The 22,829-nt window shown below is 41.3% G+C and overlaps 2 protein-coding genes across 5 annotated transcripts in view; both read right to left on the bottom strand.

Annotated features, from left to right (window-relative positions):
• Nucleotides 1-231: 231 nt before the first annotated feature.
• Nucleotides 232-6,251, bottom strand: LOC111238390 (transcriptional repressor protein YY1-like). Of its 2 annotated transcripts, none has more exons than XM_022767868.1 (5): nucleotides 5,536-6,251; nucleotides 3,989-4,151; nucleotides 2,997-3,057; nucleotides 2,361-2,519; nucleotides 232-1,316 (listed from the first exon to the last, which is right to left on the bottom strand). In XM_022767868.1, exons 1-5 carry the CDS (start codon nucleotides 6,074-6,076, stop codon nucleotides 1,134-1,136), a joined length of 1,107 nt encoding a protein of 368 aa, XP_022623589.1. In that variant the 5' UTR covers nucleotides 6,077-6,251; the 3' UTR covers nucleotides 232-1,133. The 2 variants fall into 2 exon arrangements, with proteins under 2 accessions (XP_022623589.1, XP_022623597.1); XM_022767876.1 differs by having other exon boundaries at nucleotides 3,989-4,139.
• Nucleotides 6,252-8,312: 2,061 nt separating this feature from the next.
• Nucleotides 8,313-22,829, bottom strand: part of LOC111238372 (ena/VASP-like protein) — a 42,676-nt gene continuing 28,159 nt past the window's right edge. For 2 of the 3 annotated variants that reach the window (XM_022767855.1, XM_022767839.1), the window contains exons 2-13: nucleotides 22,389-22,557; nucleotides 20,480-20,657; nucleotides 14,501-14,567; nucleotides 12,062-12,129; nucleotides 11,633-11,880; nucleotides 11,363-11,460; nucleotides 11,119-11,158; nucleotides 10,830-10,881; nucleotides 10,260-10,317; nucleotides 10,108-10,168; nucleotides 9,829-9,886; nucleotides 8,313-8,974 (exon numbers count right to left, since the gene is read on the bottom strand). In XM_022767855.1, the coding sequence (XP_022623576.1) occupies nucleotides 8,937-8,974; nucleotides 9,829-9,886; nucleotides 10,108-10,168; nucleotides 10,260-10,317; nucleotides 10,830-10,881; nucleotides 11,119-11,158; nucleotides 11,363-11,460; nucleotides 11,633-11,880; nucleotides 12,062-12,129; nucleotides 14,501-14,567; nucleotides 20,480-20,657; nucleotides 22,389-22,557 (1,135 nt within the window). In that variant the 3' untranslated portion in view covers nucleotides 8,313-8,936. The remainder of the gene's footprint in view (nucleotides 8,975-9,828; nucleotides 9,887-10,107; nucleotides 10,169-10,259; nucleotides 10,318-10,829; nucleotides 10,882-11,118; nucleotides 11,159-11,362; nucleotides 11,461-11,632; nucleotides 11,881-12,061; nucleotides 12,130-14,500; nucleotides 14,568-20,479; nucleotides 20,658-22,388; nucleotides 22,558-22,829) is intronic. The other variant, XM_022767848.1, reaches the window with a different exon arrangement.

Here is a 22,829-nt window from a genome sequence, read left to right as displayed (position 1 = left end):
ATAGCATAAAACTGAAAAGTATGGTTAACCCAATGTGATGTCTTTAAATTCCTTATTTTATCAGTTCAAGACACAAAGTTGTTCACTTTTTCTCGCATCATAAAGGATGATGCGAGAACAAGAGCATTTTTGGGCAACACTTACTGCTGCATCTTGTTTCCAAGATGGACAGTATCACTGGCCAGTCAAAAAGATCCTCTTAGTAAAAACTTATAGTGTATTTCGACAGGGTTGGAATGACCCATTTTATTGTGGGCAGTTGAGATACATGGGTGTAAATATCAACAAAGGAAGTTAATGGTTGACGTCTGTACATTACATTCTAACAAAGAAAGTGATGGTCTCGCAGTCAATTCAATGTACGCTCCAGATACTTTAACCGAGACAGGCTGTGAGTAAGTTTATATTACTCATTCATCTGTGTAAAGACAGTTCATAGAAAATATAAAGCAACTCATGACTAAAAGTTTAATTGGTTAACACTTTAAATCACACCTCTATCTATGTCTACGTAATTTAATACAGCCATACAATACAAGTATACAAGGTTATTTTGTGGTTAGAGAAAAATACAACCAAAGAGGGTATGGAAATGCAAACATACAGCTGTTTTTAAACTTCTCATACATGTGAAACAGGTCAAACAAGGCTGAGGCCTTTAGTAGGTACGATCTCATAATGCAAGAGGAAAAAAAAAAAATCATAATTTTACTAAACATAGCCTGAGTCAAGTGTACAATATGCACACTTGAGGAAAATAAAAGCTATGCGAGAAAATAAAAATACTAATAGATTGCTGCTTCTCTGCTCACTCTGGTAAAAATAAGTCTCTGATGTGTCCATGGGTTCCATCTTCTGGCAGCTGAGTGCCACTGGAGAAACAAAGGGACTGTGTTGGCCGGGGCTTTGGGGAATAGTCACTGTGTTCCTCATCCAATATGACAGCAGAAGAAAGGGGACGCAGGAAAACTAGCTGAATTTCAGTGTTTTTAAAGTCTTTTAATCTGTCAGATTCTTTTTCATATAAATCAGTAAGTCTCAAGCTTTTCATTCCGTCTTCAAAAGAGGTTTCACGTGTGCCGCTAGGATGCTCTTTTTTTCGTCTGTGTGGCTTGACGCAGGTGGACGGGATCTCATTGGTTATTTTTGGCTTTGGCGTGTGTGAGAATGTGAGACTTTAAGTTGGTTGACTGGGCGAACTTCTTATTGCAGCCGTCGAAAGGGCAGACGTAGGGTCGGTCTCCAGTGTGGATCCGCACGTGTGTGCGCAGGTTGAAGTCCAGAGAAAACCTTTTCCCACAGCCTTCAAAGGTACACTGAAAGAAATGAGAGGAACAGGGGGGTTAGTTTTCACCGTGTGTGACTTCTGACTTTGTTAAACCTCTCCCCTAATCAACTACTAGCAATGTGGAGTTATGGGTTACATTAAAAACAGGTGTGCAGTTTTTCCCTACTTTGTGGAAGCCAGTCCTAGATGCCATCAAAGCATAGGCTAACATTAGCAGATCTGTCTTGCTCTGTATCTATTCTGGAAAGTTTACACTCCAGCAACCCCAGCCAGCGCTACCCAAAATAACATTATGTCTGCCAAACACATCAGTTAGTCCTCATCCAAAAGCCTTTTTTTCTTCTGATGTTAAAAGTGAAAACATGATGTTTGAAAATATAAACAACAGACCTAAGCAGCCAAACAGGGTTATGTTTGAACAAGATAACAGTCTCATCTTACCATTTTCCTTATCATAACTATAATACTAGGACCGACTAGTTCTAGACTGCAATACAAGAACAGTAGAGTGTCCCTTTTGCCATCAGCTGGTGGAGATACTGACTCTTTACCTGGGACATGCAGCTGGTCTATCTCTGGCCTATTATTTCAAAAATTACTAGGAGTTTTGATGATAAATCTGCAGCTGTTATCACTATAAACTGCACACGTGCCAGAGCAGAGAGCTCGCCTGCCATGGCAACAGTAATTAAGGTGATGAATGAAGTGATTTACCTGTCAAAAATACCAGCCAAAATATTTCATCTTGATTGACATATGTCAGCAATTACAGGGAGTAAATTCAAATAATGAGAGAATTTCAGGGACACAGTCTCAAACTTTGAGTTCATGCAAAGTCTTGAAATGTTACAGCCAGTGGTTTATCATCCAAGGACAAAGCTTTACTGCAGATTTACTGCATTTGGTACTTGGTGGGTGTTCATGTTGAACCCTACAAGTGAGCAATTACTTATTATCCCATTCCCCTTAACTTGAATTTGACTTCAAAGTGTGATGAGCTTATGTGCTTAAAATGTAAAAATAGTACAAGTGTCTGTGCGTAGGGAAGTGTGATGTTAGTCCAGATGCCGACCTGGAAGGGTTTCTCCCCTGTGTGAACAAGTTGGTGACGTTTGAGTTTGGAGCTCTCAACAAAGGCCTTGCCGCATTCGGCGCAGACGTGAACACGGGGTCCGTGGGTGTGGAGATGCTTCCTCATGGCTGAGTTATCCCTGAACATCTTTGTGCAGCCCTGGGGACCAAAGCAAGCGCAGCACAAAGTTGACAAACAGCAAAGATGACCAAATAATGTAATGTTTGCAGCAGGGTTGTAAACTCTGAAGTGATGCACTGAAGGGTTTTCTTTTTCTATGTATACACATCTAAATGTCAAGTGTCCTCATTATTTTGTATCACTTTAACCTTTATCAGGTTTAAACCCTGAAGAGAATTGGAGCTGCTTTATTCTTCCCTGAAGTGGTAATGTACTGTTAACAGCTTCATACACTAACAGCAGACGGCTCATAGAGAAAGTAAAACCCTTTACTAAACATGAAGAGTTCAGATAAAGCCTGATTGTTCTTGCAAGTACATGGAAATCAATACACTCAAGTGCTCTCTTTACTTCTTAATAACCTTTTTTTTCTCTTCCAATTACACAGACGATTAACCCTATCAGGAGCAATTAACTAGGGACCAGGTTCCTTTGAGGACAGCGTGTCAGACTTACTTTATGAGGGCAAGCTATCGTCCGGGGAGCATCGTCCTCTTTGACTTTCCTGGGCTTCATTCTGTTAAGCAAAAAAGAACATAGTCAGTGGTTTTAACAAACAAAAATAGACAAATTGCTCAAGGCCATCCCTTTAACACAGAGGCCCATGTCAACTGCTAGTCCAGTTTTAATGTTGATTTTCTCAGTTAATCAATAACTGGCATCAGTAAGAGCCTGTCTGTAGTACAAATATCCCTGCTTGACATTTCACCCCAGATGACACGTTTACAGTAAACGAAAAACACAGTGAAACGATTCCTCCTTGCACTTACAAGGCAACTAAATACTGACACATGTTGTGGACTAATCTGCAACAATTTTAATCATCATTCATCAACATTTTAAACACTAAACGATTAAACCACAAAGTAATTACATGAATAATCAATAATGAATATAACTGGAAGTTGCTAAACAGGCATGTGTGGGCAGAAGCACCACATACACATTTTGTGATTTACAGTTATTCATAATTTTATAACACATTACAACGGAAGAGGAGCCTTTAGACACCTCTGTTTAGACATATCAATGATATACCTTCCCCAATAAATACCACACACACAGCTTGCTCACACCTTGTGCTTAAGGTTTAATTAACCAGTTATTTAATTCATTCTTATCTGTGATCTTCTTATTCTAATTATTTATGTATTGTTTTAGCAAGTGGCCTTTTAATTTCAAATATTTAAACAGAAAAAACAAAGACACTTAATTTCAATAAATGCAATAATGTTTTTTTTTTGTTTTTGTCTGACAGATTCTAATAACAAGATATCTGATTGCTGTGTCAGAGCCATTTTTGTAACACTATATTTCACCACCTGGTTTATTAACATCATCTATTTAGCAAATTCATCACTGTTGTCCACGAGCAGTCATTTTTCTAAGGAAACAAACGTGTTTACTTTCTTGGAACAAGTGATGCAGAGACCCCAACACACACTTACCTGGCAAATTCAGCCAGCTGTTTGGGGTCTGATAGGTCGATCCCCGGGATGCCACCAGGGGGCAACTTCTTCCCTGTCATGTACTCGGAGTAATCTGGAGGGGAGTTCTCCCCGACGATCTGCTCCTCCACCACCGACTCATGGTCAATGTCTTTATTGTCATCTAGAAACACATTACAGAGACTGAACCGATAACAAAGTGGTATTTCCCTAGCTGCAAGCCTGAGGGAGCTGAAAACATCCGCAGCTGCCTCTCCTCTGGATATATTTGGAGTCACATTATTGTTGCATAATTACATTGGAATAACATGAATAAAAAGATGACCTATTTTCACACATCAAGTGTGAGATATTTACTTGTAGTTCGCTCCCTATTGCTGACGATGTTGCAGTTTTTACTTTGTAATTTGGACTGTAGGCCTAATGTGTAAAAATTTAGAAAACAAATGATTATTACCAATTTTGGTGCCAATAATACATAATTAAAATGTTACCTGTATGCTGTTTTTAATTTAATGTAATACATTATGTAAATCGCTTTGAATTACTTTGCACGAACACAAACACAAATGCTACACAAAAAACTTCATGCCTTGACTGAGATAACAAAAGAACATGGCAAACGTGCAATGTATCAAATAATATGAAAAAAAACTTAAATAGGTCTACAACAAATACAATAACTAATCATTTTTAACTTGCTGATAATTTTGCACTAATGATCGACTCATGTATTAAGATGACCCCCTACTCTCTGCCAACCAGCAGAGAGCACTAAAAATAGTTACAGATCGTAGCTGTGTTCTCTCAAAATCAAAATGAACTGGTTTATTACAAGTAAAGAATAGGTTAACCAGCTTTTTCCAATTTGGCGGTGAAATAAAGAGCAACCCCAGGAAACATAAGCTATAGGTTTCCTAATTAAGCCCTCTTATAGTAATGATGGATTACCCTCTGGCCAATATTACTGTGTACACAGTGCCTTCACACTGTACAGAGATAGCTAGCGTAATGCGGACGCAAAGCTGTCTGGTTAACTACCACCAACAGCAGCCAGAGCTAACTGCTAAATCATTTACTGGCTAAACAGAACCCGACTCAAATTTTCACGCATATTAAACTTTCACATACTTTGCACAATTCTCCGGCGCTACATAAACTGCTGTTGTGCGGTAAGTGCGCCACTGTTTTGCGGCCTGCAGATATCCCAAACCCAGCTGTCTGTCTCTCCCCCAAGCACCGCCGCCATCTCTGCCTGGCCGCGACTATCGCCATTTTTTCGGGGCCGCCGCCATACTTACTATTCTCGGGGAATATGGCGGCGCCCAGCAACACCTAAAACATGGCCTCCCTTCAAAACAAAAACATCTCGATGTGATGCAGTAGGGTTTTGCATCGAAAACTTGCATTATTTGTCGCTTTTCACGGCGGTGCGACGGACCACTCCAGGAACTAGTCTGGTGCAGTAGGACAACGCCCTGGCAACGAGGCCTCATGCAACGGCTAACAACGGAGCTGACAGACTCTGCTGGGCTAACGTTACTTACCCGATGCCCACATTGTAACAGAAAACTCCCCCTCCAGTGTCTTTATTTGCACCTGCTTCTGTTCCCATTTTCTTCCACCAGCCTCCGCGCCGCTTAGGTAGCTCTTTTTGCCCGCTTTCTTCCCACCAGTGCCGCCTCCCCGTTTCACCCGACCCACTGAGCTCTTCCCAGCCACAGTCACCAAAGTCTGCTCAATATACTCGTCCTCCACCCCCGGAGCCGGTACCGGGATGAGGATCTGGTCCTCAAACCCGCCGCCGCCGTCCGTGTGCAGGTCCGAGTCATCCCCGCCGACCACCTCCTCCCGGGTCTGGACCAGGATCACCTCCTGGTGGTGGTGGATCGAGCTGGGGTCGTCCGTGACCAGCGGCTGGAGCGCGATCATGGGCTGCCCGTCGTCGTCGTCGTCATCCCCGCCGACCACCGTGGTCTCGATAGTCTCCACCGGTATCGTTTCCACCTCTATCTCGTGGAGCTCCACGATCTCGGCCGGCATCTCCGAGCCGTCTGTCTCAATGTACAGCGTATCTCCGGATGCCATGTTGAATTCCGCCAGCTTGCCTCTCTCATTCACGCCGTGTTGTGCTCCTATTGGGACCTCACAAACAGACTCACACACCCCCTGCTCTGCTCCTGCCTCTGTCTGTTCTCCCTCTTCTTCGATAACAACTCTTCACTCCGGCCCACGCCAGTTCTCGTCGCCACTATGGACTCTCATACAGAAACATCGCGAGACTTTGGTAAACCCAGTTATCATAATATTTCTAGTGGCATTTGGGGTTGGGGTAAAACTGCACACATGAGGTTTAATTATTTTTGTCCTAAAAGTACTCATCTGTCATTTAACGGGTAAATAACATAATAAAAGTCAATGAAGTGAACGAGTGTTTTCTATTAGGAATTAAGGCGCTAACTGTTTGACTATTGATATATAGGACCTATACATTATGTTTTCAATTAATCGAACAACAATTTTGTCCATAAAATGTCCAAAATAGCCAATATCAATCACAAATGACCAGAGCCCAAAATTATATAATAGATAGGGGTTAAACTGACCTTATTGATTGGTCTTGATTGATTGATTTTATTGGTCCTGATTGGACTTTTTGATTGTCCAGCATCTACATCCTGAAACCTACTGTAGAACATTTTTCACCAAAGACACAAAATTTATTTTCAGCTTTTATTATTAGTTATATGTCATGTGACTTCAACATGTGACATATTAAAGCAAAAACAAACATGAAATAGTCACCAGAAGAGCTACAATTCTCCTTGTCATAAAGTCCGTGGAGCTCTACTGAACGGATGGGACACATTTCTCAAAAAGATATTCCCTCAGTTGGTATTTTGATGATGGTGGTGGAGAGTGCTGTCTAACACATCAGTCCAAAATCTCCCTCAAGTGGTCAGTTGGGTTGAGATCTGGTGACTGTGAAAGCCATAGCATACAGTATGGTTTACATCATTCTCGCACTCATCAATCTTCTCAGTGACCCCTCATGCCCTGTACGTATTGTATCCCTCCACTCATTTATTGAAGTTTTTCTCATATTTTGCTTCCTGTGTAGAAGTATATTACTCAGTGTTGTCCTTGTAAATAGTTACTCAATGCTGAATCTGGTAGTGGTAGAAAATGTTGCTGCACTGCTGCTGCACATCCCAACCAGTAATGTTACAGTAGGTGTTCTGCCATTGCCAGCAAACAAACACCTGCTGTGACATCACTGATTAGGGTGTGGCCATGAGCTCTGTACGAAAAACAGTGCTGCAGCAGTTTTCTACCCTGTCTCCAAGTCAGTGTGGATTCTGCTTTTAATGCCACCCCACTTTGAACTATAGGCCTATAAATATTTGTAAACAGCAACAGCAACCCTGCAAGTGACATTCTCTGTTTTTCTATCAAACCTAAAAGTCATTTCTAGGTTTTGTGTGGGTTTGTTTTCACTAACAGTGAAGCCTGCAGCGTTTTATGAACAGGCCCCACACCTATGGCTGAATCTGTTTGGTATTATAACCAGTTCATAAGGAATTTACAGATAACTATGACAAATAATTTGGGCTAATTAATACTCAATAAATACATCAACAGATTTTTGGGGTTTATCTTTTGCATCTATTTAGCAAATATTCTTGCAGGGTAGTTTAGTATGACAGCATCCTACACCGTGTGCCACACTCTGATAACACAATAAGGCTGCACAGAAACAGCTCAGATGTTTCACACTTGTGCTGCACTAGCTGCAATTTATGGCACCTACTCAATAAAAACAGGTTTTTGTGTTAAAAAAAAATGTAACTGAAAAGAGAGAGAAATTGCAGTCAGACAAAAGCACCAGACAGGCATCAAAATAGCACCAAACAAACACAAAAGGAAGGAAATGGCCTCATTTATCCAAGACATTGTTCACAGTTTTATTTGAATTCATTTTAAACGTAGTGCGTTTCTTTTTCTTTTGTCAAACCAGGAAGCACTTTGTCATAAAAGAAGAGAATAAAATGAACAATACTTCACCATATCCTTGCAGCCAATAAACATTTTATTAACAACATGATCACAAATACTCTGGTGTATTATTTAATTTTTTTTTCTTTTTTTGTTTATACGATTGCAATATCCAAAGAAGTTTATTCCACCCTTGGTTTCAGGTCTGAGCCTGTTTTTTTCTGCCATGGTTCCACACATAGCTGTGTTGGCGAAAAGGATAAAAAACCTTTTTTTAAAAAATGTTCCAAGTCAAATGATGAGAAAAAAAAAATTGGATGTGCTCGCAAGTGTATCTAAAATGAAACCAAATGAAAAGAACCAATATAAAATACAAAAGGCTGACATAAAATAATGTGCAATAATAATTACCAACATTATCCTTACTATCATATTCTCATTATCATTTCCTCATTATTACCATTGTACTCACTACACTACTACTATTCATATTAACATTACATTGACAATCATAAAAATGATAGTAGTAATAATGAAAATGATAGTAATAATAAAAAAATGTTTAAAACAAACCTGTGAAAAAAGCAAAACAAATAAAATCATATGAATTTTATCCATTTTCCTTTAGGCCGAGGACAGAGGGGCGAACTGGGCTAACAAACAGACAGGAAATGTTAAGAAATCAGAGTAATCAGTGCGAGAAGTGTGCCCCATTCACATCTTTGTCCCCACACAAACAAACCAAATGTTACACAGACATGTCTGAGGTGTTAGATCAACGTTGCTGCATTGCTTCAACACCACAGCTGAACAGGATGAGTTGATGTCACAGTTTGGGCCTCCGTTCCTGACCTCTCTTCCTCCTCCTTCTCCTCCTCTTCAGGGCCACAGCAGCTGCTGCAGGGGCAATGGTTCAAAAAGGTGGTTCATGTCGAGGAGTGGCTCTGAAAGATTATGTCGTGCTAACTCGACTGAGTTCATGTCTAATGGCTGTAACGAGAGAAAACATAGGAACAGGATAGATGTGTTATAAATAGATGGGAATAGAAGTATTATAAATAATAAACACAAAAAAATACAACCCCCCCACTCTATAGCACATTGGTTGACAATGTAATAAACATTTCTATAATGTGCTGTTTAACATATTTTTAACTAGTCAACATTGCAATATTTATTCAATTAACATGGTTATTTTCTAATTTATTATAATATGTATGTGTTGCAGTGACTATAATATAATCTGTATTCAATGATTGTATTATCTTGTATTCTATCACCATTTGTTACTATAATATTGTTGTACAGTCATATTATTATATGATAATATGTTCATGTAATGACCTAAGAAATGAAGATGACATTATTCAGGAGGTTTTAGCTACATGCAAGTTAATCTTATCATATTTGGAGAATCTATTTGGCTACATTATCTATTAACTTTTTCAAAATGTTATACAAATGACTGGTTGGCAATGTGACAAACATTCACGTGAGTTGTTTGGCAAATTTTTACCTAATCAGGTGATAATAATATTCACTAACAGTGTAACAAGTCAAGGTATTCATATTGTTCATGTCTGTCAGTGCTGATTCATCATCTATCTAAAGATGCTTTTGCTGCTCCTCTATGTATTGTAGGCTTTGATGAAATGACAGAATTCAGTTTTCTGGGATTCTAGTGCAACCTAGTGGTCACAACTCCACATAACTACCTAATGCTCACCGTCCCACTGGATGGTTTTCCAATTAAACATTCATTAGTGTAAATTAGGACAGAGACTGCGTTCCTAAATGTTGATTGATTACCCCGCTTTAGTGTTTCAGGAAAAAATTAAACATACCATCAATGATTTCATCCTTCACTTTGTGCAATTCACGGAACACCTCTTCCAAGATTTCCTGGTGAAGCACAAACAAATAAATAACATATGTGTTCATAATGCATCACACATTTCTTTATTTACTGTGGAAAAATACAATCTGTTTCTTCCTATCCATATTAGCTTTTGGGAAATGATTTTTGACAGCAAAGTGGTCACATAAAAATAAGAGGAAGATTAAAAGCCCATTTTGGCGAGTTAGTTTTTAAATTTTTATTTATTTATTTATTTATTTTTTACCTGTTTCATTCTATCGAGGTCTAACGAGTCTGTGTCACTGCCGCTCCCCACAGGTCGTACCCTGCATAATAAAAAACATTCTCCATTAGATTCACTGCTGTTATCCTGTTTCACAGACATATCCAACAAGCTGTGGTACATCCAGCTCTCACCTTGAAACCATTGACCTGTCTGCAGAGTTAGCTCGGTCCCACGGCTTCTTTGCACCATCTAGACCACAAAAAGGAGCATCACAGATCAGATGGGATTTACTGACAACCTCAGATAGACAGGAGGACAAACTGACAACATTTAGCCAGGCTGGAAAGGGATACATGCATACATATTTACATCAGGGCCGGGTTACATTTGTGACTCTGCTGTTGGTAGAGAAATTGGTGTCTAGATTTAATCACCAATGTGGAAACTCGGCTGAGCAATCTACCGCTCAATAATACTTCCATTACACTGTATCATGGAGAATCGTCATCCCTGTTCAGTAACAATGCAACTCCGATAATACACACAGTACATTTAGTACATACAGTCCAAATAAGCCTGCTGCTGCTGTTAAATGTGAAAAACGATGTGCTCTTCGGCTGCGACTTGCATGTGTGTCTGCGTGTCAATTTCTAATATGTTTGACTTTACTGAGACGACAGAAGATGCACGCACCACCTACAGAATATTACACAAAACTTTGCATTGCTGTAATATATTTCCTGTCCTCAGTCTTCCCCCACCTGTGGCATTCTGTCCTCCCCGGGTGCTGGGTGACGGAGAATTTGGGTCGTCCTAAAGAGAGAGACGGGAATCATTCAATAAGCATCTGTACCCCAACCACCATCAAAGGTAGTAGTATTATTATTATCATCCAAATCATGGACACTGTCATTTGAGGCATGTTATGTAGCATTTATTAATCCCACCTGCTCAAAACAACAGAGTTTAAAAGAAAATCTGATTCTCTGACAAAGACAGCGAGGACTAGCCTCATGAATTACAAACCATCACTGTTTTCCATTCACTCACATTTTGGCTGTCGTCTGGCTTCTCTGATGCTGCTTTCCTTCTGGGGGGAAAGAAGAAACCTCAAATAAGAACAAGGCACTTCATCGAAATCCATGATTGTCAATAGTTTTAATGAGTGTAATAATCACAAATTAATCTTGAACCGCACATTGATTAAAGACTTCAATGACCAATTATTGTCAAATGTGGCTGCAGGATATCGGTGTAAAATGGTTTTGTGATTTTCTCAGTTCTTTGCTCTGACCTTCGTGCCAACAGAGCGTTCATCTCCTCCATCAGTCCCCCGCTGCCTCCGCTTGTTCGGTTGGCATCGTTTTTGGCGCTTGAAGAGCTGTCCTCAGGCTGGAGAGAGGAGGGGAGAGTCCAGAGTTACTTGTTACTTTCTGATATGTACAAATAGAAAACTTTTCAAGTACGTCAGTCAGGTTTGGTAGAAATAATCCACTTATACCCTGAGTGACTTGGGGCATTTTCATCAAAACATCAAAGCCACAGAGATAAACCGGGGTCTCACTCTTTGAACACGGCGCAGTTTGGCTCCAGCGATCATAGCGGCGAGTCCTGTTGGTGCGGGGGGCTCATCCGCGTGACTCCCTCCACCCATGGGTAGCGGCGGCGGGAGAGGAGGTTGGGGTGCCCCTGCTGAGGGTGGCGGAGGTCCCGGCGGTGGCGGAGGGGGAGGAGGGCCACCCATGTTCATTGGGGGAGGTACTACTGGTGGGGCCACAGAGAGCACGGCAGGGTGGCCTTGGAAAGGAGAACCTGGAGGGAAAGCGTGACATGTGAAGACGTAGAAAAACCCACTCAGTTTTATATGGACCTGTGCTCATGAGGATTTGGGTCCAGATGCACTTAGATGATGACGGAAACAGGTTTTATTTTGAATGAGAAAAACAATTTCACTATATAAATGTCAGTCGAGCGGCGCCCTTCATGTGAATACCTGAGTTGGAGGACCGTCGCTCCCGCTCCATGTGTGCCTGCATCTGCTGCTGCTGCTCCATCATCTGCCTAAAGGGACAGGAAGGAAACACAGCTGGTCACTTAATATCACAAATGCCACGTCTTATCTGTGTCATTTTATTGACCCGAAGGAACAGTTCAGCCAACGATCTCACAGTGGCAGCCGGAGAGAAGTCCTCACGAGGAATCTTCAAACATCAGCAGACCCAAAGCATGGTGATTTCAAAAGATTTCAAATCCAGCAATCAACCGAGCCATTGTGCACATGTTATGTTAAAAAAGTGGAAATATTTTATGGTCAGTTGTCCCCAAACGTCCTTGTTGCAAACAACAAATATGCTTGTTCATGTTCACCAGATACTCGCTAGCTTTGTCCCTCTGTAGTTTGGTCAGGTGTCGTACAGTGAGATTTATGAGTTATTCTACTGAAAACATCTGCCTTTTGGAAATGATGCTCATGAGAGCAGTGAGACAGAAACTATACAGTAAAGTTGTGGGCTGTAAAAACCGAAAAGACGCAGAGCTGGAAGATGCTAAATTCTGATGCTGTTTTGTCTCCTCCAGCTGAAAAGAAAAAATGGGTAATTTTTTGAAATGTTGCTTAGGTTTAAGAGCAACTTTAGTTTCCATGGCTTCATTATTTTGAGCAAAATTGCATCTTAACTGTGGCAGGTGGGATGACTTTCTTTGTTTCCGTCACTGTGCTGCAGGTTGACTTGTTGTTTGTAGACTTTACATGACTTGATGTCAGTGTCTACTCATCTTGAATAATGTTTTGACATTGCTGCACAGTTTCCCTTTTACCACCACAGCATGGAGTACACGTCTTCCTCCTCGTCTGTCCAAACGCACTCTCTCCTTCATCTCCGTCCATCTCCTCTCTCCACCTCACCTCTCCCATCGACCCGTCCACGTCTTCCCTCACATCTCTGTCTTTGATGTGAGAACCATATGTATGTCACGGCTCAGGAGAGAGACAGAGAGAGAGACAGAGAGAGAGAGAGAGGAGACAGCTCATGGAGAGGAAGTGGAATTTTCCAGCTGTGTGTCGAAGTGCTGAGCCAGCAACCTCCCCGACGTGACAGCAGCGCACACAGCAGGAGCGGAGCTGCTGAGCAATACTGCCTCGCTACCACTGGAGAGAGCTCAGTCAAATTAATTTGCGTCCTCTAACACACGTGCACACACATACACACACATACACACACACAAACCCAAAAACCCACACACATAAACACACAATCTCCCCTCACAATCAAAGCTGTAATCCTTTGTGCCTGAGGTACAGTTTAGCAGACATGGGATCAGATAGAGACGTAACTCCCATCATATTTGTTCTCTTAAGCCCTGGCATTTGGTATTTGGATGAAGCAAAGCTGCGCTGAAATAGGTTTAAAAACAGCAACAAAGACCTAGTTGTGCCTGAGTCTGTCTCTGAAGGGGAAAAAGGAATAGTAGCCACAGTGGAAGAAATGCAGGCCGCTTAGTAAGCCATGGAAATTGCCTCAAGCGTCATTTTAAATACTACTCATTCATTATTTTGGATTCGTCAATCTGCCGCCATGATTCAGAAAAAAAAGACCTTCTTGTGTACGAGTTGTTTTTTTTAAAAGCTCACTGTCTTTCTCTGGCCCCCATGGGAGTCAGTCCTGTGGGGGAGACAGAGGGGTGCTCATGGGAGGAGAGGGAAGAAACAGAACAGGAATAAAAGTCACTAAGGGCATTTGTTTACTGATCTCAGTTGTTACAGTTCATATTCTCTCTTGTGTGGCAGGTTGTCAGACACATGGGAGAGCACTCTCTACCTTGAACGCTAACCACACCACCGTTCAGACTGAGTTCACTTAAAGTCCAACCACTGGTTTGGAGATAATTCAGTAAAATGTCCTGAATGAGCCGCCGTACCTGCTCTGAAATGCAAGAGGGCTCAGCAGTAAACCTTTTGGAAGCAGACCGTAAATGTCACTGGTGGGAAGCTCTAAATATAGCAGGAAAGCCTTTATCTTTTTCAAAAGCTCAGTCTTTGGAGTGTCACTCTGAATGTGCTCCTGTGCTTTTGTTGCATTGCCTTCCCTCCAGGACTCCTCTTCTTATTTAAAAGGCCCTGAATACCTGCTGTTTCAACCAGCTTCTTGTTATGGATGATGGGATCCTACAGGAACACACAATGTTCTGCCACAGTGAGAACAGTTTTGGTAATTTCACATGATGGAGAGCAAAACAGAGCGAAAAGGACAATGAATATTGGACTTCAAATGAACGGTAATGTCGGTCCAAATTAAATTAGCAACCGTTCGCAAACAGCGTTGTGTTTACAGCTGGTTTCTGCCGCCGCCAAGCAGGAGGCAGTTAATACAGGTTTAATGTTGCAGAGTACGCAAACCATTTCAGCAGTATGTTCTCAGTTAATAAATTTTACCTCGCTCTCTGAGCTTCTATCTCATCTGAAGTCGGTCCATTCTGGACTTGGCGCTGGACAGCTGGACCTTGAGATGCAAATACAAGAAGAGAGAGAGAAAAAGACACACAGATAAAGTGAAGCTGGCCTCAATAATCCATTACCAGCTGTGTAATGTTAATTAATATTAGTGCCAGTCAAGACAATTAACCACCAAATGACAGGGAATTAAATAGCGGTTGATCATTATGTCCTCTTTCCTCTGTAATGAGTAATGTGGAATGAAAAGCATATTAATCCCTCACTCTAGGTAAATGAACATAAATTGATTCATCCACTGTTAATGTCGAAGGCAAGCAGAATATAATCCAGTGCTACTGCTCATAAAACAGAGGTGCTTAGCCCTGCTGCCACACTGCTCCTCTGTTTACTGCTGTTACCCACAATGCTCTGCTAGGGATACATGATGCTCCATTTGACTCTCAACGCTGTGTGAAAACAATACGCCCATCTCACACACACATGCACACACACTGTTGTCTGGGTATCCGTCTATTTTAACATGTTAAATTCACCTAAATGCCAAACTGAAAACAAGCACACACACACACACACACACACACACACACACACACACACACACACACACACACACACACACACACACACACACACACACACAAAAATCAGCTTCTGTAACATGTGTTCTTGGGGTCAAAGTTCACAGGCAGGAGAGATTTTTGTCCATTTTTTTCACCATACCTTTCAGGCAAAGCCGTGACATTTTTTTGAAAATACTCTAGTAGCACAAAAATGCAAAACCAGCAATTTTATGTTAAAAGACCTGAAGTCAGTTTATTGATGTACAGAAATCGCAGGAGAGGAGGCTCATGATCAGAGATGTGGCTGTCTCTAGTATCTCCCCCTCTTGCTTATGATGTGACATGAGCTACAAGGCATTCGTGATGTAATCTGTTTAACATCACGATTGAGACCTGCAGATGGAGAGCCAGATAGGGCGTAATTAATTAAAGACGCGATGAGGACAAGAGAACGTCAGCTCAGGGAGTTCAATCAAATCAGAGTGAATCAGCGAGTGTTTTCACATCACTGAACTCACCTGGGACGATATTAATCTCCAATGTTCCTCCTGACAACAACTTCAGAAGAAAGGTTCAGAATTTACGCTCGCATTTGTGTCTTGGCATCAGCCTTTTTTTAGGAATTGAAAAATGTGATGAAGTCTTAAACCTTTTTAAAGTTATAGGAACAAAGGCGAAAGCTTGCTGTGAAAAGACTTTTATTCTGTTGCTAATGGAGAGTTGTTGTCAAAGAGTACAAAATGTCTTTCATTTGGGTCGCCTGCCAAAGACCCTGTAACCCTCCTGTCTAATGAAAGGTGTCCCTTACATTACAGTTTTGCTGCTTTACACAGTCAGGCCCTTTTCAGGGTCAATACTCACTGGCGATACTCTCCACTGCCCACATCTCTAATGGAAGTGACTCTCTGGCGAGCCGATGGTGCTAATGGCTGCCATTGATCAAGTAACAGAAACCCCAAAATAACCCAGAACTACAAAAGACCTGACTCATGCCTACTATCAGATACCTCATCCCACACACACACACACACACACGTATATACACACACGATCGCACCGACACAACAGGCATGCAAACGAATTACAAGTTTGTTTCCATGTCATTATTTGTGTCACACAGGGCAAATAATGATTATTATTTTATCAGTGAACTGCTATCAGGCCTGATCTTTTCACTAATAAGAATTTAAGTGTAGGAATGAAACTGGATAAAGTTTTTATGTCAGTGCATGTATTCATCACATGGTCATGTCCACTATAATAGTTACAGACCTTTTTGTTTCCAAGGGGATTTTTCATATATGTCATGTATCAACAGTCAATTTAAGGCCAATTAAGGCTCTGGTACCTTCTAAGCAGACTTTAAATCCCACAGAGCATATAAAGTTTAGTGTATGTCGGTCAATCCTTTTGTCTGTCTTTCATACTGGTCTGTTATCATGTCGTTACTCTGTTCAATTGCAACTTACTCTATATGTTCAAATTTGTTTTAAACAAGTTTTTGGAACTTCGTTACTAAGCCAAAGTCAGATTTTAAAACAGTATATTTTTATTGGTTGAGACCAATATTGGTTTGATGATTACCATTGGCACAGGGTCTGAGAGGGTAAATCATTTAATCCATAAAATGCCAAGAAGATGTAGGAAATAAGCTTCACAAGGTCTCAAAGCTCAAAATGCCTGTTCTATCCAAAAACACCAAGTAAAGTAACTATATTTACAGATTTGGAGTCAGCAATTTTCCTTTTACCTAAGCCACAGTGTAATTCATCAGAATTAATATTTAGCATTAAGTGATCAGAGACTGTGGAGTCACTGTCAGCCATCAAAGACCAGAGGTGTAGTTTAACTTAAAAATATGTACATGTAAACTCCGTCCTGTCAGACTTTTGAAAGTCATAAAGATCACGTCTAAAAAGTTTTAAAAAGCGGTTTTGAAAAATGGATTACTTTTTACTTCTACTCATGTAGATAGACTGTAGTGTTATATAGTGTAGTGTGAAATTATAACACCTGCTGATGGCAGCACTAACTGTCCAATCAGTAGTACAAAGTAGTACACTCATAGTAATGGACACAGCAACCATTTAAGTACCAAGTGCACACACGCACAGACACACACACACACATAAATTTAAATAAGGATAGTCACGCAGAGGTTCAGACACACACACACACACACACACACACACACACACACACACAGCTTTACTACCTACATGACATGCTGAAGAAGAGGAACCGTCCGTAACAGACACAGAGACACTGACAGACCCACTCCCTGCTGACCATCTCTCGCCTACGGCTACCCTTCCTCTTCCTCTTCCTCCTCTTCCTACCCCTCCATCACCTCCCCCTCTACCGCTCTCTCCTCACCTGCCCTTCTCCCCTCCTGCACCCAGCCACAGTATCATCTGTCATCTTCTTGTAATCCATACCTTCAGGCGGCAGCAGCGCAGCGAGCATCATGGTTAATGTTTCAAAAGGTCGGGTTTGTCTGTAGGCGGCACAGCCTCATGCAACTTACACACACACACACACACACAGATATTACAGCAAGCTGATCCACATGTATCCCTGGTTCAGACTGAGCCTATTTTCAAGACAACTCCACCTGCTGGGAGGGACTGTGTGACATGATCAAAAGCTCCTGAACTACTACCAAATGGACATTTGTGTCAAACACTGTTTCCATCAGCAAATATTCAATCTATAAATTGTTTCATTCACTCAAAACTGTATGGCCATCACACGTTACTAAAACACTGAATTTGGTCTTAAAATTGCTTACTCAGCATAATTGTCAGCCACAAAATCTCCCAATACTTAATACGGATTGATATGAAATAGAAAACAGACAGTGATGCTCTTTGTGAGGCTGCCACCAGGACATTTTCAATATATTGACTCAATTAATGACTTTAAAAAGAAATAGGCCTTTTCACAAATTGTGTTTGCGGCTATCCCAGTATGAAAACACGGGCATAATCCCAAACACTGGTATGTGAATTTATTGCCCATTACTTGTACCACAATCTCAGTATTGTACTGAGGACAAAGGTCAGGCTGTGACCTCCTTACCACTAGAGGGTGTCGTCACACTTGCTTATCAGAGAGCAAGGACCAACGCATCATCCTGATCTTTGCTTTACAAGGAGTACACCAGATGTACACACGGCTGTGCTGAAACCATGTTCTTTACCATGCGGGGAAGTGAAAATAGGAAGCAACACGCCAACCGTGTCTCTCTTTCACACACACACACATGGTGCATGTGTTTTCTGCAGTGGGTGTGTGTCACATGTGCAAATACCCCTATGTGCGCAGATTCATGCAGCTGGAGTCACTGGTGTGTTGCAGCGAGCCGGTAACATTGAGGCTATCAGTCTATCTATCTGTCAAGTGTGTGTATCCTGTTCTTGTGTAGATGTGCACTTGTGTTTGGCTGCTGTCACTCGAGCCTCTTTGTTCCCCCTCCCGTGTTATTAGGCAGATGAAAAGATCTGCTCTCTAGCACGGCACCCGGGGGAGATCTTCTCAATGACTCATTCTAATTAAGAGGCTTGAGGGGGGCTGCAGGGGGAGACACGCTGCTGCTGCTGCTGAAGTAATGACTGGCAAGCTGGGATACTCACTCTGTCTTTCAGTCTCTACTTCTGTCACTCTCTAATTTATATTTAGTCTGTCTCTCTCTTTTTGAAATACACACACACACACACACACACACACACACACACACACACACACACACACAGAGCTAGAGGATAAGATTGCAATACCACCTTATTAGTTACACCTGTGCTTTTGTCAAAGTTCTGTGGTAGATTAAAGAATCGTAGATGTGACTGGATGCAGTGCACCTTTATCTTCTTTTTTTTTTATTTCACTTTGACAGTCAGTCTAAAAACCTTGCTGCTAAAACTGTAGGTGAGCATATGTATTCAGATACCATTTGCTGTGGATGCTGCGTCATGACTTATATCCCAAAGTGCCCAGTAGAGGGGACTAGGTGTCAAGATGAAGCTGATCTATATTCTAAGACTCATGAGCACGGTTGATAGGAGACGATAGAGAGGTGACAGGAAATGAAGGGATGAAATGCAACAAAGAAACTCCCTGCAGACAGATTTTCATTCAAATTATAGGATCATATTCAGATTTGACAAAGATTTATGCTTTCAAAAAAATCTAAATGACTGTTTCACATTGGAAATCAGTGGGTTTGTCACATAATCCTCCTCCTCATCATCATCATCATCATCATCATCATCAGATCTGGAGGCAAGATGTTTGAATCCTAAACACTTGCAACCACTACAAGAAAGCATTCTGTCTGTCTATGGTTAGCTGCAACACTTTCTCCATTCCTGAGATATGTGAGCCATCATGTCCAAACAGGGATTCAGCCGGCAGCACAAGTACCGGGTTGGTTGGTTCAGTGGCGATTCTAGAGTCTGTTGGGGCCCCTCCAATCAGCGTTCATCGCAATTATGTAATAGATAATCTGACACCAACCAAAAAATATACAAAATCGAAACATTTTTTTTCAATTCCAAATGTTCACATTAGTCGAATTTTCAAAAATAGATATAAAGAACAATAAAAACCTAAATAAATAACTGAATAACTTCAATGTTGTCATATTGTAAATAACCCACATTATAAGACCAGGGAGTTACTGTCCGTTTATTTTAATTTAATTATCTTTAGGCTTTAAAAAAAAATCTTTCATGTATTTGCAGACTACTACTACTAAAAATAGTTGAGAACACAATACAAGATAGTTGAGAGATTGCTGTGGAGTAAAGCCCCCCCCCCCCCCCCCCAACAACCCGGGGATGGTTGGGGAAAAAGACTTTATCAGTTTAAGATGAAAAATACATTTATTTCATCCTGGCATGAGGGAGGTAGGAAACTGTTGGCTACACTGTAAGACAAGATGTCTGACAGAGCATCAGCCGTCTAAATGATCATACATCCATCCATGGCCTGCTGCACTCAAATATTTTACTACATTATTGATATGCACCGTATTAATATTTGCCTACATTTATAAACTGCTGCACCCACAATGTCTTTTACAGTAATTTGAGGCCATCTCTACTTGTTCTCCTGCCCCAAATATGACCGTCATGTGAATGATGACAAGCACTTTATCTGCTGACATGAAACTTCCCAAGCTGTGTTCAGTCTGCTTTTTGAATCGACCATATGAGTGCTAGGAGCCGATCTGATACTCCAGGAGGGAGTTAAGGGTCAGGAAGGTAAAAGGTAATAACGAGTGTGTGAGTGCCTCCTCAAATAAGGAAATTGTCCATAATTGGCTTTCCTAAGAAGTTTTCCATATGTGCTCATTTGTGCAGGAAATGTGTGTGAAATGAACTGAGGGAAAACATACCTCCATCCTGAGCGCTGAGGACGTTGAGGGCGAAGAGCATGGCGTTGGAGAAGGTGGTGGCCTCCTCCTTGCTGGCGAAGTTGAGGCCATAGACCTGCCTGGCGTCCCGCCACTGGTGGAAGGTCGGCGTGGCCTGGTTGTACTTGAGGCCCTTCACTATGGAGTAGTTAATGACTACCTACGGGAGAGGAAGAAGGGGAGAGTAGATGAGAGAAAGCGCTGCATTTTATTAAAGAAATTCTATAAACCTTCTTTATCTGCAGGGTGGGGGGGGGGGGGGGGGGGTGGTGAATACAGACATGATCCCTACTCTCTGGTTGTGTTACTGGGAGAGAAAGACCTTTAAATGCCACAGAATTAATCACTGTGTGTTTGTGTGGATTTAAAGATTTGGGTTTTGTCATCAGTCCCACTGTAAAGATGAAAAACAAAACATTTTTGTAGCAGCAATCATGGGTAGAACAGCTGGTAAAAAGCTTTGGATTTGTCACCTGGCACAAGTTTTATGTAGCTTACATCAAGAGCTATAATATGCAACAAACACTGTTGTGAAGAATATACTGCTCGCCATGTTTTTTGCCACAGCTGCTCTTTTTTTTTTATTTTCATACTCAACTTTTTGAAGCAACGGCCTCCTTTTGGAGAATGTACTAAATATATATATATATATATATATATATACTGTATATAAAAAAATAATTACATAATATTCTTTATTATACTTCTTACTTTCTGAGGACTTTGTGTGTATTTGCCCAAATGTCTCATTTTAATTTCAATGTATATATTTTTTACAGTTAATAAGTATTTGTATTTTGTTATGTGAATATGTGTTCTGTGTTTGAACTCAAGGTTTTTTAGATAATAATTAGATGATTGTTTTAATGAGTGAGTGTATTTCTGCCTTGTTGAAGAATCCAACATCAGTTCACTCAGATTCCAGTAGGCACATGCTATTTGCACCTGGGTTGGCTATTGGTTCCAAGTAATAAACATATGGCGCTTATTAAAAAGCACATTGCAACAATTTGTGCCGTCCTGTACACCATTTGTTAATGCCACAAAAAAACAAGGTGCTTAGGGATCCACTGGGCGTCCCATACAGCTGTAAATACCTGAATAGCTGCCATGTGATTATTTTCACCCTGGTGCAAATAGACAACTCCATTAATTTTATGGTTGCATGTTTGTTGTTGGCAGTTTGATTCTGTTTTTGATTGTTATTGTGTCTGATAAACCCAATTTTACTGTGTGTCCTGTGTCTTATCTCTACACACATAAACACACATGGAGGAGAGCTGAGCGAGACGCTGCTTTAGGAGACTGACAGACGGGAAGAAGATTCCAGTCAAGTCACAGCGGAGAAGGATTAGTGCTACTAAAGACCTTTAATGAAACATTAGGCTCCACACACACACACATGCACACACACAGACACACACACACACACACACACACACACACACACACACACACACACACACACTAACCTAACCCTGACCCTAAAATCAAGTCTTAACCCTTAAAAATGTTGTCTCTCCCCGTGGGGACCAAAATTTTTGTCCCCTCGAACCTCGAGGGTGATGACATGATGACAGGTTGTAAGTCTGCGCACCTTTTGGTACGATGTAAAGAAACTAGGACCACACAGAGCCCTTTGACAGCCAGGAAGCAGAAGACATCGTTCACACATGCACAAGTATCGGCTTTAAACAGTCACCGTTGTCTCTCGTTTTTTTTTCATGCATGTTACTTCAAAAGGAAACACACAATCACAATCTAAAACCCCGTGCTGCAACCCTCGTGCAGAACAATGAAATCTCTCTCTCTCTAGTGACTGAACGGCAGAAACTAGTAACACCCTGTCTTCACTTTTCTCACACCGCAGCCGGTGCGTCATGGCCGTTACCTGCTGGTCCTGCAGTTTGACGCCCACCACTCTGAACGTGTTGTTGGCAGTGTTGTGGTAGATGTTGATGCGGCTGAATCCCTGCTGTCCGGGCTTGATGGGCACCCACTTCTTACTGGTGTCATCGTAGACCATGACCGAGGCCCGCGCCTGGCAGATACTCTGCTCACTGGGAGTGGAAGAGACAGAGAGAGAAGAGAGAGAGAGAGAGAGAGAGAGTTCATTATGGAGAGACTGTGTGTGAAACAAGTGATTTAAGGAAAATCCACCCTTGGGTATTCTTATGCTGTTTGATACCATCAATTTATAATGTTCAGCATGTTTCTAAAATCACTGACTTGTCCAGTCTAATAAAGGTATAATCCTCTCTGCTTCCTCGTTTGTCTGAGAAAGAAAGCACACCGGTCAGCTGTTACCGCCAATAGAGTTTCCTGATAAGTG

This window comes from Seriola dumerili, unplaced genomic scaffold, assembly GCF_002260705.1.
Source record: "Seriola dumerili isolate Sdu_G_001 unplaced genomic scaffold, Sdu_1.0 BDQW01000025.1, whole genome shotgun sequence".
Lineage (NCBI taxonomy): Eukaryota > Metazoa > Chordata > Actinopteri > Carangiformes > Carangidae > Seriola > Seriola dumerili.
Note: the sequence above shows the minus strand (reverse complement) of the source record. Positions and strands in the feature narration are given on the sequence as shown.